Genomic DNA, 16083 nt, shown 5'->3' on the forward strand with positions numbered 1-16083 from the left:
TTGCCTTCATTTTAATTTACTTGACTCAGACCCCTTAGTTGTTTCTTTTTCCTAAATTGTCCCAAGTGTGTACTTGGTGGGTGTGTGTGTGTGTGCACCCTGTGTTGGGCTGGCACCCTGCCTGGGTTTGTTTCCTGCCTTGCGCCCCGTGTTGGCTGGGATTGGCTCCAGCAGACCCCCCGCGACCCTGTAGTTAGGATATAGCGGGTTGGAAAATGGCTGACTGACTGATAATAGTGAGGCCCAAAATGCGCCACCACATGAACGGCTCACCACTGTATCTGAAAAATAAAGAAAGGTGACGTCTCGGTGAGGTTGATCTCCTCAGGTCACCGAAACATCTTGACGGTGTTCATAGAAAAAAACAGAAAAGTCAACCATTTGGGAAATGTCTGCTGTGGCAGAATGAGAGCAGCAACAAGCCGTGGGATGAAATAACGGGGTTTAAATTAACAGCGAGAATCGGCTTCTCCTTAAGAGACTGGTTGGAGTTTGAAACCCCAGTTTAGCTGGTTGCCTGTCGGCTCGTTTCACGTCTCGTTTTCGTTTGAAGAAACGAATCAACTCAAAACAGGGCTATGAAGGGAAAAAGAGAATTTAACTAGCAATGAAAACTGATTAGGAAAAGGGGGAGAAGGAAAACTTGCAGCCATTGTGGCCCTCCAGGACCAGAGTCTGAGACCACTGATTGAACATGTCATGCTGCTTTTCAACTATTTTTTGTAATTTAAGCGTAACTTGTAGTGATGGGAAAATGAAGCCTCATGCAGCTTTTGTTCAATTTATGCCAGAAAAAGATCTGAAGCGTCGAAGCCTCGGCCCCAGTTTGAACAGCGACATCTGGTGGTTAACTGAGGTCAAGGCAAACTCTCGAGAGCGCAAGTGGAGCGGCGCTCACTGTTTCAGTCTCATGTCACCAGGAAAAGGTCAGAAAAGTTCAACACCCCCCCGATCTACTGACTTCATGGGAAGGGTCACCAGAGTGCCATGATTGTCACCGGCGAGGTCAGTAAACCTCTAGAGGAGGTCAACACTCTCTCTGCAGACAGACACACTGCTGATGGCCGTCTCTGAGCGGTCATTCGAGGGCCTGTTAGGTTACACTTTGTATTGTAAGTATTCCTGCTCTTGTAACATCCCGTACTAATCATGGGACTCTTCTAATATTGAGTCCTCTTATTAACCCTTTCAGGGCTGATGTTGCCTTTTGACAAAAGGAGGAGCTGACGATAATCCGTAATCGACTGGAAACTGTGACGTTTTAGTTAGACTCTCATCGGTAGAAGGAAAGTGAGCTTCGTTGGTTTTGACCAAGGTGTCCTGCGCTTCCGTGGGTAGCAAGGTGCAGCCACTGGCAAAAATGGCACCGACATTTGACGAGAGATCAAAGCGATTGCGTAAAGCAAAATACTCCGTAGAGGCCGTTTTGCCTGTTCTCTTGGAATTGGACTAAGACTTGTCTGACTCTGATACAAGCAATCACAAACAAATGCGAGGTTTTGCAGGTAATCGTGGTGCTGAACAGGTTAATGTATGGCGCTGTTCACCTGGTAGGACTGCCACTTAACAAATGATAAAGGGTAGAAACCTCATTGCAATCCACTGGGACCGTGACCACTGCTGCTGCCACGTGAACATAGCCTGCCACACATTCTTGGCAAACTGGCAGCCACAGCATGCAGCGACAGACGTTTTATGTTGATTTCTGTGTGAAGCCATTGTGTTTTAGAAAATGATATTTTTTGGAATAAAATGTTCAGCCCTTAAAGAGTTAAAATAACCTCCTTTCGTACTGTAACGCAGGGGTGTCTAACTCTGGGCCTGGTGGGCCGCAGTGGCTGCAGGTTTTCCTTCTCCCCCTTTTCCTAATCAGTTTTCATTGCTAGTTAAATTTTTTTTTTCCCTTCATTTTAACAGCCCTGTGTTTTAAGGAGTCAGTCCTCTGAATTGATTTGTCTCTTTATTAAATGGCAGCCAATCAGAAATGAGACGTGAAACGAGCGGACAGATTCCCAGCTAAACTGGGATGTCAAACTCCAACCAGTTTCTTAACGGGAAGCCGATTCTCGCTGTTAATTTAAACCCCGTTATTTCATCCCACGGCTTGTTGCTGCTCTCATTCTGCCACAGCAGACATTTCTAAAATCTGGTTGATTTCCTGTTTTTTCTATGAACACCGTCAAGATGTTTCGGTGACCTGAGTAGATCAACCTTTACCGAGGCCATCACCTTTTCTTTATTTTCAGATATCGTATGATGGGCACAGGTGGCGGCTCGTTTTGGGTCTCACTATTATTTGGCTGCTAATTAAGGAAGCCGATTCTCGCTGTGGGCGGCACGGTGGCGCAGTGGTAGCGCTGCTGCCTCGCAGTTAGGAGACCCGTCTGGGTTCGCTTCCCGGGTCCTCCCTGCATGGAGTTTGCATGTTCTCCCGTGTCTGCGTGGGTTTCCTCTGGGCGCTCCGGTTTCCTCCCACAATCCAAAGACATGTGGGTTAGGTGGATTGGCGATTCTAAATTGGCCCTAGTGTGTGTGGGTGTGTTTGTGTGTGTCCTGTGGTGGGTTGGCACCCTGCCCAGGATTGGTTCCTGCCTTGTGCCCTGTGTTGGCTGGGATTGGCTCCAGCAGACCCCCATGACCCTGTGTTCGGATTCAGCGGGTTGGAAAATGGATGGATGGATGGATGGATTCTCGCTGTTAATTAAAGCCCGTAATTGAATATCAGGACTTGTTGCTCCTCTCACTCCGCCACAGCAGGCATTTCCAAAACTCTTTCTTTTTTCTGTTTTTTTTTTCTTCTATGAACGCCCTCAAGTTGTTTTGGTGACCTGACACCGTCACCTTTCTTCATTTTCAGATATTGTGCGATGGGCACAGGCGGGCTGGTTTTGTGTCTCATTATTGTTTGGCTGCTAATTAAGGAAAAAGAAACGACAAAGGGGCCAGAGACAAGTGAATTAAAACAAAAGAAGGTAATTGGCAGCAAAAACTGGTCACTAATTAAGAAGAGGGTTAGAATGAAAACCTGCAGCCAACTGTGACCCTCCATTACACCCGCGCTGGGACGTCTGTTGTTCTGCTCTCCCTCGTCGTCATTTCGTTAACGCTTTTAGCACGATATGCTGGCACAACTCGAATATGTGTGTGGTTTAACTCTCTCAGCCGTGTCACACGCTCTGCTGTCTGGATGAGTCACTGGGCGAGGGAGTGTGATGATTGTACTGTCACTCGCACAGTGTGATGGCCTCGCAGATTGAGAGGTGTTGTGCGGCTGGCTGCCCTCCAGGCTTCTCCTCCTCGGCTTTCACACCAGCAGGGAGATTTACTGAGTCGTAATACCCGCTAGACGGCCGTAAAGAACGCCATGACCTGTCTCGACCTCCGGACACCGCCGTAGGGCACTGACTGACTGGGTTGAACAGGGTGCCTTTTTGAGCAAGACTTAACCCTGGCGATTTTTTTTGTGTTTTCTCCCCAGCTTTGAAGTGCAACTGTACCGAATGCGAGAAGAACAATTTCCAGTGTGAAACGGATGGTGCATGCATAGCTTCCATCTCCAACATCAATGGCTTGGAGCACCACATCCGTGCCTGCATTCCTCGTGCCAGCCTTGTTCCTGCAGGCCAGCCCTTCTACTGCCTTAGCTCCAAGGACTTGCTCAACACGCACTGCTGCTACACCGATTTCTGTAATAGCCTTGACCTCCGGGTGCCCAGTGGTGAGTGAAGGTTTTTCTTTTGACCTAAACATCTGCATGGTGGCTTGTTGTGCTAAACTCATTCCTGAAAAGCTGCACCTTTTTTTTTTTTTTCCCTGTCTCAGGAATCCCCGGAATTGACTACTCGCCATCAGGCTGGGGCTTAGTGGAGCTGGTGGCCGTGATAGCTGGCCCGGTATTCCTCTTCTGCGTGGTCCTCATAGTGGCGGTGTTTCTCTTCCAACACCATCAGCGCGTCTACCATAACAGGCAGCGGTTAGACGTGGAGGATCCTTCCTGTGACCACCTGTATTTAGCCAAGGACAAGACACTGCAGGACCTCATCTTTGACCTCTCCACTTCAGGGTCTGGTTCTGGTAAGTTCTCACTCAGATGCCACCCGTCCATTGAGCACTCAGAACGAGTCTGCTGTTGCTTCACTGTACAGTCGTGGCCAGACGTTTGGAGAATGACCTCCCCCTAGTGTTGGTTTTCACAAAGTCTGCTGCTTCAGTGTTTTTAGATCTGTGTGTCAAATGAGATACTGAAGTAGAGTGACGAGAAGTTTCAAAGGCTTTGATTGACAAGGACCTGACGTTTATGCACAGAGTGTCCATATTGGCAGTGTCTTTCAAGAGCTCTGCAATTCGTTTTGTCAGGCTGGCAATCAACTTCTGGGCCCAATCCTGACCTGACCCATTCATGGAGTTTCTCAGAATTGGTGGCTTCTTGTTTGTCCACCCGCCTCTTGCAAGGCCATCTTAACAGCATTACAGTTGTGGCCAAAATTATTAGGGCCCCTTATGAAATCAGGCAACACTCCTGATTCCAATATGAAAATGACCATTAACAACAAATGTTTGGTTTTTAAAGCGTATCTGTGTCCAAAATAACAAGGTCCACTAATTGTAGTTTGAATATTTTATTGACACACTGAGTGGAAACAAGAAAGGGCAAAAATGAGACATCCAAAATTATTAGCCCCATGCCCATTAATAGTCAATAGTGTACCCTTTTTGAGCCACAACTGACAACAATCTATTAGAGTAGGTCTTTACTAGATTAGCACAGGTCTCCTGAGGGATTTTGGTCCATTCCTCCATTGCAAATTGTTCTAGCTGGTCCAAATTGCGTGGTTTCTGAGCACGGACATTCACTTTGAGCACTCACCACAGATTCTCAATGGGATTGAGGTCTGGGCTCTGTGCGGGCCACTCCAAGATCTTGGTTTTGGTATCCTTGAAAAACTCATTTTGATGTGTGCTTTGGGTCATTGTCTTGTTGGAAGACCCAGCGACGACCTAAGCCTAGACTACGAGCAGATTTCTGCATATTCTCCCTCAGAATGTCAACATCATTTTCTTTTTTCATGATGCCATGCACCCGAACAAGGCTCCCTGTGCCCGAGGCTGCAAAACAGCCCCACAGCATGATGCTCCCACCACCATGTTTAACTGTGGCAGCTGTGTTCCTAGGGTTGAAGGCCTGTCCCTTTCTTCGCCAAACATAAGCAACATCCATGTGCCCAAACAGTTCCAGTTTAGTCTCATCAGACCAAAGCACAGACTTCCAAAAATCATCTTTACATTTCAAATGTTCAGGGTCAAACCTCAGTCGGGCTGTGATGTGCCGCTCTTTGAGTAAAGGGGTTCTTCTGGGACGATGGCCGTGAAGCCCACCACGGTGAAGAGCCCTCACAACTGTGTTCCTTGAAACATCAACTCCAGAAGAGGCCAGGTCAGCAACAATCATCTTGGCAGATGTCCGGGGTTCCTTGCTGACATCTCGGACTATTTTTCTCTCCAGAGTTCTTGAAATCTTGCGCTTACGGCCACGGCCAGGTTTGTTTCTAACAGAATTTGTCTCCTTGTACTTGGTAATGATGCAACGTACAGCAGTTCTAGACACTGTGAATCGCTTGGAAATGGCAGGGTAGCCTTGCCCCTTATCATGAGCCTCTACTATCTTCTTTCTGAGCTCCAGACTGATTTCCTTTGTCTTTGGCATGGTCAGTAACAGTAGTCCCTCTCATGTGTTCAAGAGCCCTGTTCCTTGGGAGTCTTTTGATGCTGATTGAGTGTTGTTAGGAAGCCAATTGACTGCACAGGTGTGGTTTCAAAGCTGATTGGTTAATTAGTGTAGGTGTGTTTTGAAAGCAAATATTAACATGGGGCTAATATGTTTGACCACCCCATTTTTTACTGTATTTGCTATGTGTTGGCTGGGATTGGCTCCAGCAGACCCCCGTGGCCCTATATTCGGATTCAACAGGTTAGAAAATGGATGGATGGATGGATGGATGATATAAAGCAAGACTAAAAATATATTTTATATTACAAAATGTATCAAAAGCTAGTAAATAGCACTGGTGGATGTTTGATTATATCAAGTTTCATCAATGTTGCAAACTTTGGGAAGAAGTTTAGGAAAATGTTCCATGATTCCAGGGGGGCTAATAATTTTGGCCTCAACTAAATAGGCCCCTCCCCAGGCAGAGCAGTGCACTGGGGGGCCCCCCCTACCTACACAACCACTCAGCAAGTCACAACATACATACAGGGTGGTCCAGATCTAATTATGCAGATCCAGATCGTCTGGATGACTTTGATTTATGCGGGGACGATTCCAGTTCGGCGCGAAGACGTCAGTTCGCGCACACACTTCTCGATTTTTCGGGTGATTTTCTATGTAGTAAACTTAATAAGTTATAGCGTGATGAAAATTGCATAATTAGATCTGGACCACCCTATAGATAAGGATGGGACCCCCAGGCAACTGCCCATGCATTGACAGCCCTGGCCTCTTGAGGATTTGACCCACAAGTTCCTGGCCATGGACCCCAAATGTCGATGTTTTCTTCCCCGAGCCACTCAGTTGTCACTTTTCATTGACAATGACGTGAAGTTTAAGCACAGAGTGTCCATATCTGCAGTGTTGGCCCTTCTTTCTTTTTCAAGAGCCCTGTGATTCGCCCTGGCAGGCTGTCAATCATCTTCTGGGCCCAATCCTGATTGATTGACCGCCGCCCATTCTTGTTTAGGCAGAATTGGTGGCTTTTTGTTTGTCCACCCGCCTCTTGACCCCAAGTTCTCAGTGAGGAGTTTCCTGGCCATGGACCCCAAATGTCGATGTTTTGTTCCCCTGAACCACTCGGTTGTCACTTGTGCCTTATGGCCTGGTGCTCCGTCACGTTGGTCACCAGACTGTTGTTGGATGGTTGGCAGAAGTTGCTCTCTTTATTCGTGGCTGTGTTCTTATGCCATATTGTGAATGAGCCCACTTCCTGGGCTGAGAAGCAACACTACACCTTTTTTTTTTTTTTGTGTGTTCTTTATTTCACCTTTTACAATTTCTTATATTAGAAATATGTTACTTTTCACATACCCCTTGGGGTCAGAGCACAGGGTTAGCCATGGTACAGCACCCCTGGAGCAATTGTAGGTTAAGGGCCCAGTTGAGTAGGATCTCTTTTGGCAGTGAAAGGGAATCAAACCGGCAACCACCTGAATGCCAGCGCAGATCCTTATGAATGGTCTCAGGATGCTTTACTGTTGGCATGACACAGGACTACTGATGGTAGCGCTACTGATGATAACAAGTTCTCAATGGAGAGTTTCCTGGCCTTGGACCCCAAATGTTGATGTTTTGTTCCCCGAGCCACTTAGTTGTCACTGTTGCCATATGGCCTGGTGCTCCATCATTGTTGGTCTTGGATGGTTGGCAGAAGTTGCACTCAGTTAATGTTTTGCTCCCATTATTTATTCCTGGCTGTGTTCTGAGCCCTGCACTGCCTTGGCTGACATGACTGGTCTCAGGATGCTTCACTGTTGGCCTGACACAGCACTGATGGTAGCGCCACTCACCTTTTGTTTTTTCTGGATGCCCCAGTCAGTCGGAAAGGGGATTCCTCAGAGAAGTTGACTTGACCCCAGCAGTCCAATCCCAGAATATCAGTCTGTCCCTAATGACTTCTTTGCTGCCCTTCTTGACACCCACCAGGCCATCCTGCACAAGTGTTCGCCTCACTGCCACCTGCCTTTCCTGCGCAAGCTCTGCCCTGGTGGTGCCCACAGCTGAATCCACTTTAGGAGACGCTTTAGGAGACGCCCTGACGCCTTCGTCACCTCTCTATTGCAACTCAGTCAGTGTGACAGGGTGACCGCCAGCCTTGTCCTTGCAGACACTCTCACCCATGTTAATGAGAGGATCACTGAGGTGACATCAGGGCTGACACGGATTGGTTTTTTGGGATGGAGTTCAATTTTGGCATAGACGGACTTTGCCATTCATCTGATCGCTCGTCAGAACATTCTGGAGTCGATCCAAATTGCCATCATATAAAAACGGAGGCAGCAAACTTGGTGAAAATTCATATTTGTGTCATTTTCTAAACGGCCATGACTGTATGTTAAAAATAGCAGCAGCCCCAGCACTGCCCCCTGGTGGTCACCGCTCTTAATATCTGCCAGTTCTGATGAGGTTCCTCGCGCCATCGCCCTCTGCTTTCTGTGTCTGAGCCCATTCTCCATCCACACACCACTTATCCCTCGTCGGAACATTCTGGAGTCGATGCAAATTGCCATCATATAAAAACGGAGGCAGCAAACTTTCATATTTGTGTCATTCTCTAAACTCTTGGCCACGACGGTAGACCCGTTTATGTTTCTTTCTACACGTTCTCGCTGCTCAGCATGCTTGACGTTTCCTGAGCTTTCTGAGTGCTGCTGTTGTCCTGCAGGGCTCCCACTGTTTGTCCAGCGCACGGTGGCCAGAACCATCGTCCTACAGGAGATCATCGGTAAGGGCCGCTTTGGCGAGGTGTGGCGAGGAAAATGGCGTGGAGGGGACGTGGCCGTGAAGATATTCTCATCTCGAGAGGAACGCTCCTGGTTCCGCGAAGCCGAAATTTACCAGACCATCATGCTGCGACACGAGAACATCCTGGGATTCATTGCAGCAGACAACAAAGGTGACTTGGCCATTGGGACTTTATTTGTGTGTTAAATTTTTTTTTTTTTGGTTTTGTTTTGTTGTGTTGAAATGACTTGGGGGGTGAGGCCTGCGTGGTTTCTTTGGCAAATCACCCATTCCCATGCTTCCTACAGATAATGGCACCTGGACACAGCTGTGGCTGGTGTCGGACTACCATGAGCACGGCTCTCTCTTTGACTACTTGAACCGCTACACGGTGACCATTGAGGGCATGATCAAGTTGGCTCTTTCAGCAGCAAGCGGCTTGGCACACTTACACATGGAGATTGTTGGCACTCAAGGTTAGTATTGTGTGTGTGTGTGTGTGTGTGTGTGTTAGTGAGACGAACATGAGGGGTGACGATCCAATGGGAGGACCCGACCTTTCACGCTACCAACCTGTTCTGTTACAGGTAAGCCTGGCATTGCCCACCGAGATCTGAAGTCCAAGAATATCCTGGTAAAGAAGAATGGCACGTGTGCCATTGCTGACCTGGGCCTGGCTGTACGACACGACTCTGTAACGGACACCATTGACATCGCTCCCAATCAGCGTGTGGGGACAAAACGGTAGGGGCCTGCTCACCATATGCGCCACGTGGCTGGAGCAGAAGCAGCTTGGTCTACATTTCAGAGCTCAGTTTGTTGGTGTGACTTAAATGCCACGTTTTGCTTGCAGGTACATGGCTCCAGAAGTTCTGGATGAGACCATTAACATGAAGCATTTTGATGCCTTCAAGTGTGCTGACATCTATGCACTTGGCCTTGTCTACTGGGAAATCGCCCGAAGGAGTAATGCTGGAGGTAAGCATGCCTACTGGATGTGGGGACACAATGGGTTGAGGTCTGGGCTCTGTTATTATTCCTCCTCGCCTCACAATGGGCGGACTCTGACTCTACAGGGGGGTCCAGATCTAATTTTGCAATTCTCATTATGCTATAACTTCCATCCATTATCCAAGCCGCTATATCCTAACTACAGGGTCACTGGGGTCTGCTGGAGCCAATCCCAGCCAACACAGGGCACAAACTCTGGGCATGGTGCCAGCCCACCGCAAGGCACACGCACACAAACACTAGCGACAATTTCGGATCGCCAATGAACCTAACCTGCATGTCTTTTGACTGTGGGAGGAAACCCACGCAGACACGGGTCTCCTAACTGTGAGGCAGCAGTGCTACTCACTGCACCACCGTGCCTCCCATGCCATATAACTCATTAAATTTATTACTCCGAGCCTGTATCCAACTGAAAGGAGGACAAGCGGGACATTTACATGGAAAAATCAGTGAATTAATTCAATGCAAGTTCATTTTCGTTTATTGCAAGATATTTCGAGCAATTCTTTTGTCTTGTATTGTTTTCCTGCATTGTATTAAAAGTTGCATAATTAGATCCGGACCACCCTGTATTCCACCCAGTTAGAGGTCGGCTTTAACACTGGTATGCAGTCTGGTTCGCCCTGACGATAACCAAGATTACTCGGGAGCATTTAATGACACGTACTGTATGTGGTGTCACTGCCTCCGTCTACAGCTTACTGGCTGGACATCTGTATCCAGCAGGGGGCGCTAGTTCTCTTGTCGGAATGAGCTTGTTTGTAATTGCTGCATGTTACATAACCCGAAACTATACAGATATAATAAAAAAAAGGCGATACCCCTCCCATAGTGATATGGCAGTAGCTTTGTTTAATGACGGCTTACACAGCATAACAGACGAAGGAAGCCATGACAAGAACCTAGTTCGGGAGTTGAGGCCCGATGTGTAGAGTCTGCCATTTTCGTCACTGCGTTGGATGGATTTTTCGGATCGGATGATGTTATCTCCCATCCGTCCGGTGGGGCGGGGCATTGTGTCAAGGCTTTATACTCTTTGTTCACGCGCAGGCCCCCCGCCACTTAGGTGAATCATGCGATTCCGAACAAGGCAAAGAGGGGATACATTTCCATGCTGACTCTGACACACTGTAATGGGTACAATGCCCATTTCACAGTTGTCCCTGTCTTGTCTTCTAATGCTTGCCCAGCAGTTCTAAATGATGAGCCCCTGTGTGCTAAATCTGTGCCCACTGTGCATGTGGGTAGAAAGAAAAGTAGATTTATAAAATATTTGTACAGAGCACGGTGACATATTAAACATACAGTGTACACTTGTTACAGCATCTTTGCGAATCAAGTACGTTGAACAGGGCGCCTAGGAGCTCCCCCGTGTTTCAGCACTCCTACACGTACAAGCAAAGCGAACGGTTGCCCTTTCACGCCATGTTTTTGCATTTGGAGATGAGCTCTTCTTCGTGTGCGCGTATTCAGTTTGTGTCTGCGCTCGGACTCCACGTGCCGGTCTCTCCCTCTGTCACATACTTACCATGCGAGTATCTGGATGGTTCTATTAATGAAGAAGTAAAAGATGCCTATAAAGATGGGAGACTACATTTTACCACTGGGTAATCAGCTAGTGTCTTATAAATGTAAAAACCGCACTGTTGTGTTTTTTTCTGAATGCAGAATAAGAGAAGCTAATTAAATGAGATCCGTTGTTATCGATTAGCATCACAGATTGTGAATCTGATTGGAAGAAAAACCTGCAGCCACAGTGGGTCCCCAGGACCGAGTTTGTAAAGCGCTGCACTCCACACCAGTCAATTCTGCCTGCTGCTTAAATGAGACTCTGATGCCATCTAGTGGCCGCATAACCTCTTTTGCTTTACCACACTTCTTTCTACATGTCGGGTAGTGTCGTATCATTTTGCTCATCGTATTCTGCCTGAAGAAGGGGCCTGATTTGCCTCGAAAGCCTGCATAGTGTAATCTTTTTTTAGTTAGCCAATAAAAGGGGTCATTTTGCTTCTCATCAGGCGGGGTGGTGGCGGCTCTGAGGCTAGGGATCTTCACTGGCAATTGGAAGGTTGCCGATTTGAATCCCGTAAATGCCAAAAGGGACTCTGCTCTGTTGGGCCCATGAGCGCGGCCGTTAACCTGCAATTGCTGAGCGCTTTGAGTAGTGAGAAAAGCGCTATATAAATGCAAACAAAGAATTATTATCATATTGTTAACTTTCTGTAGTCATCATGTCTAATGTTCTTTGTATTGCCTTTGTATTATGACTGAATAATATCTGCATGCACACATTCCACTAAAACCGTGAAAGGCAAGCTTTTTTGAGTTGCGGCGCACGAAGTCCAAAAATTTTCTTTCGCGCCGCACCTGAGGGGGCTTTCCCATAAATAAAGTCGTGACGACACAATCTATGGACAGTCGCCAATAAAAACAGTTAATTTTACAAGTTTGAAAGACATTTGGGCAGCACGGTGGCGCAGTGGTAGCGCTGCTGCCTCACAGTTAGGAGATTCCAAATTGGCCCTAGTGTGTGTGCTTGGTGTGCTTGTGTGTGTCCTGCGGTGGGTTGGCACCCTGCCCGCGATTGGTTCCTGCCTTGTGCCCTGTGTTGGCTGGGATTGGCTCCAGCAGACCCCCGTGACCCTGTGTTCGTATTCAGCGGGTTGGAAAATGGATGGATGGATGAAAGACATTTTTTTAATGAAGGAATCAAAGGATACAACTTAAATTGAATTAATGCGAACGTTGAGATTGTTTTTCAGCACATATGAGATTGATGCGAGGATCAGTTTTCGAAAGACAGACGATCATTTGAAGTCTCTCGCGTTTCTTAGACTTCATTTCCGTATTCCGTACAGTGAGCGAGATCTTCTAACAACGAGACTTTTTAAGTCTCACGAGAGAGATGTGTTTTTGACACCGCTGGTGTTGATGTTATGATGAATGGTGAACAGCGAAAGTTTTAACTGCCATTCAAAATAAATACATTAGTTTATTCAACAATCTGATTTTACCGTTATCTGTTTTTCAAACATAAAATCTATATTTTTTTTTAAACATTATCTTTTTAATCAACCAAAAGTTCAAAAACACTAGCAATTTTAAATATTTTTCAAAAGTTTTCGCAGCGCACGGCACACCGGTTGCCTGACAGTGCACTAAAAGAATAATATTTACTGAATTCAGTGACTTCTCCTGGCATAGTTTATAATGCTGTCGTATTAATTTGCCACATTGTCATAAAGAGGTTTTTTTTCTTTGATATTTGGTACACTTGTATTAAATTTTACATTTTCTTTTTGCATGACCTTTGGAGGTCAGAGCGCAGCATCCGCCATTGTACAGCACCCTACCGCTTTGTCTGTAACGCAAGTCTGCAGTGGTGTGCAAAAGTATTTAACCCCCTTGTAAGTTATCCTCATTTTCATTATGACATGATTAGTACAGATATTTATGCATTTAGTATTTTAATATGAACTCTTCTCCTGTAAGAATACATTTCCTTTTTTTTTTTTTATAAAATTTTATTATAATCATTCCATACAAGTAGATCAATTTTTTTCCAAAAAAAATAGGATTGAAAACAAATCGAACCTCACCCCTGAAAGAAAGCATGGCCGACAGAGTAATAGTTAAGGTTTGTAAACATATTTAAATTCATGACTTTAATAGGGCAATAGAGATGAATGGAGAAGAAAAAGAAATGCGGAGAGAATTACTCCTTCTTATTCTAAACTATTACTGATCAGATCCTGCCAGGTTTTGAAAAAGTTCTGTACGGATCCCCTAACTGAGTATTTGATTTTTTCCAATCTCAAAGAGTATAACACATCGGTTTCCCACTCACTTAAAAGAGGAGAGTTCGCATTCTTCCAGTTTAGCAAAATAAGTCTGCGTGCCAATAGTGTAGTGAATGCAACCCCAGTTTGTTTGTCCTTCTCCACTTTAAACCCATCTGGAAGACCCCCAAACACAGCTGTTAGTGGGTTAGGAGGGATTGTGAGGCCAAGGCTGTCTGAAAGGCACTTCAAAGGTTTGGTCCAAAATGATGTTAATTTGGTGCAGGCCCAGAACATGTGACCCTGTGAGGCTGGGTCTTGATTGCACGTTGTAAATGTAAGAATACATTTCCAAAGTCAAATAAACCATTTTCTGTAAGTATTTAACCCGTAAACCACTTCATACTTTTGGGTTAATGCATCCCCTGGACGCCAAATACTTTTTTGCTGCACTTTTTAAATAAATGTCACAATTCACCAAGAAAAAGAGAAATTTTAATGGAACACCTAGTTTTTTTTTTTTTTCTCCACGCGAATAGCATCATAATTACTGCAACACTGATCATTTTACACACTGCCAATGAACTGTAAAAACTGTAAAATAAAACTAGTGCAACAATATGTACAAGATGCAACTGACGCCATGGATGAAATTCAGTAAATCACCGAGCCAACTGCGCTTGAACTGGCTGGCAGCACGTGAGCACACAGAGAGAGGTAAGCGCTGAGGCTGACCGGCTAGTCTAGTGCAGCGGCTCAATCCCAGGGACAGGGGGCGCCAGTGGGATTGTATGGCACTGAATGAAGTGCCTTGATGATGTTAAAGCCTGAATGGCTTCTAATTTCTTAAAATTCAATGAAAAAAAGACTGAGATGATCATTTTTGGTGGCTCCACTGAGACCCCTAAAGTGTATTTAAGTTCCTTGGCCCAGTACAATAAGCCAATTGTCACAAATCTTGGGGTCAAGGTGGATGCTGATCTTAAGTTTGATAGCCAGATTAAGTCGGTCATTAAATCAAGCTTTTTCCAGTTGAGGCAGTTGGCTAAAATAAAGCCAATTCTTTCCCGGCACCATTTTGAAACCGTAATCCATGCCTTTGTTACTACTCGGCTGGACTACTGTAATGCACTTTATGTAGGAGTCAGTGCCTCATCGATTACTCATCTCCAGAGGGTCCAAAATGCTGCTGCTCCTCTTTTAACTGGCACTCGGAAATTTGAGCACATTTCCCCTGTTTTAGTGACACTTCACTGGTTGCCCGTTTCTTTTAGGATCCATTTTAAAAATTCTTTTATTTGCTTTTAAAGCTCTTCATGGCCTTGCCCCACCCTATCTCTCTCTGAGCTCCTACAGCCTTATTCACCCACTCGCTCTCTCAGGTCAGCTGATCGGCTGCTCCTGAATGTACCGAGGACTAAGCGTAAACTTAGAGGAGACCACCGTGCTTTCGCTGTAGCAGCTCCCAAGCTATGGAATGATTAGACAGGCCTCTTCTCTGTCCGTTTTTAAATCTCTTTTAAAAACCCATCTCTTTACCCTGGCCTTTGACACCTTGTGAGAAGTTTCGTTTTAGCTCATTTTACTTTTGTTGTTTTTAGCTGATTGTATTCCATTTTATATTGTTTTATCGTAGGGCTGTTTGATTTATGTATTATACCATATTCTTATTTATGTGCAAAAATGTTGTGTTGTTTTACCCATCAACTATTTATTGTACAGCACTTTGGTCCTGTGCTGGTTGTTTTAAAGTGCTTTATAAATAAAATTGGAATTGGATTAGCTCCGGCGTGATGGCACATTGTACTGGGAAGCGACTATAGCTGGTTAGGGTGGTTTAAGGGCTAATGGAAGAAGAAAACTCCAAAGTTAGTGTTTGTTAGTATAACTATTTAAACCTTGGTGCTTTGGAAGTGACAAATGAGTCCCAAACAACACAGAGGTGACAGTCATTTGGCTGTAATTAGGTACCCTTTGTGAGTTCTTTATTTCTTAACTTTTATATATAAACGTCGATGTGTGTCTGTCCTGCTTGGAAGTAAGAGGAGGAGTCGAGGTGAGGAAACAGAAACTCGCTTAGCCTGCTAATAACACAAGTGAGGCCATGTTGTCAAAACGAAACAAAGTCATTGGCAGCTAACATCGGCAACACATTATCCCTTTTACTTTTCCTCCCGCCGCTAATACACAAGCGAGGCAAGCGCGTCAGCTGAACGAATCCTCCTAGGAGAGAGAGACACCCGAGGAGTTCCTTTCAATTACCTGACATCTGTACATTTTCATTTTTTAATAGTTTCTAGGACCCCGGGCTTTTTACACCACAGGCTTACACAGTTAATTGGATATAAAAAGTCCCCTTGTAAGGTCCGTAGTCTTTTTGCTTTTTTCTGACAATTTCAATAGTTTCTAGGACGCCAGGCTTTTTACACCACGGGCTTACACAGCTAGTGTTATATATAAATGTCTACACGTGTGTGTGTCTGTCTGTCTGGCCCAGAAGTGAGGGGTGGAGTCGGGGTGAGGGCTCCGCCTCTGAGGAAACAGAAACTCGCTTAGCCGCTAATAACACAAGTGAGGGCAGCATGTCGTCAAAACGAAACAAAGTTATTGGCAGCTAACATCGGCAACACGTTATCCCTTTTACTTTTCCTCCCACCGCTAATACACAACCGAGGCTAGCACATCGGCAGAATGAATCCTACTAGAAGAAAAAAAACAGGGTAGTTCCTTCCAATTACCCGACATCTGTGCATTTTTATTTTTTTCCTGACAATTTCAATAGTTTCTAGGACACCA

The 16083-nt window shown here is 45.6% G+C and overlaps 1 protein-coding gene across 1 annotated transcript in view; it reads left to right on the forward strand.

Moving 5' to 3' along the window:
* The window catches only part of acvr1ba (activin A receptor type 1Ba), a 94363-nt gene that overhangs the window by 53186 nt on the left and 25094 nt on the right, over nucleotides 1-16083 (forward strand). The window contains exons 2-7 of the mRNA XM_039746614.1: nucleotides 3479-3718; nucleotides 3823-4074; nucleotides 8436-8666; nucleotides 8803-8970; nucleotides 9082-9238; nucleotides 9348-9472. Coding sequence (XP_039602548.1) covers nucleotides 3479-3718; nucleotides 3823-4074; nucleotides 8436-8666; nucleotides 8803-8970; nucleotides 9082-9238; nucleotides 9348-9472 — 1173 coding nt within the window. The remainder of the gene's footprint in view (nucleotides 1-3478; nucleotides 3719-3822; nucleotides 4075-8435; nucleotides 8667-8802; nucleotides 8971-9081; nucleotides 9239-9347; nucleotides 9473-16083) is intronic.

The sequence above is a fragment of the Polypterus senegalus genome, chromosome 3, assembly GCF_016835505.1.
Source record: "Polypterus senegalus isolate Bchr_013 chromosome 3, ASM1683550v1, whole genome shotgun sequence".
Classification (NCBI taxonomy): domain Eukaryota; kingdom Metazoa; phylum Chordata; class Cladistia; order Polypteriformes; family Polypteridae; genus Polypterus; species Polypterus senegalus.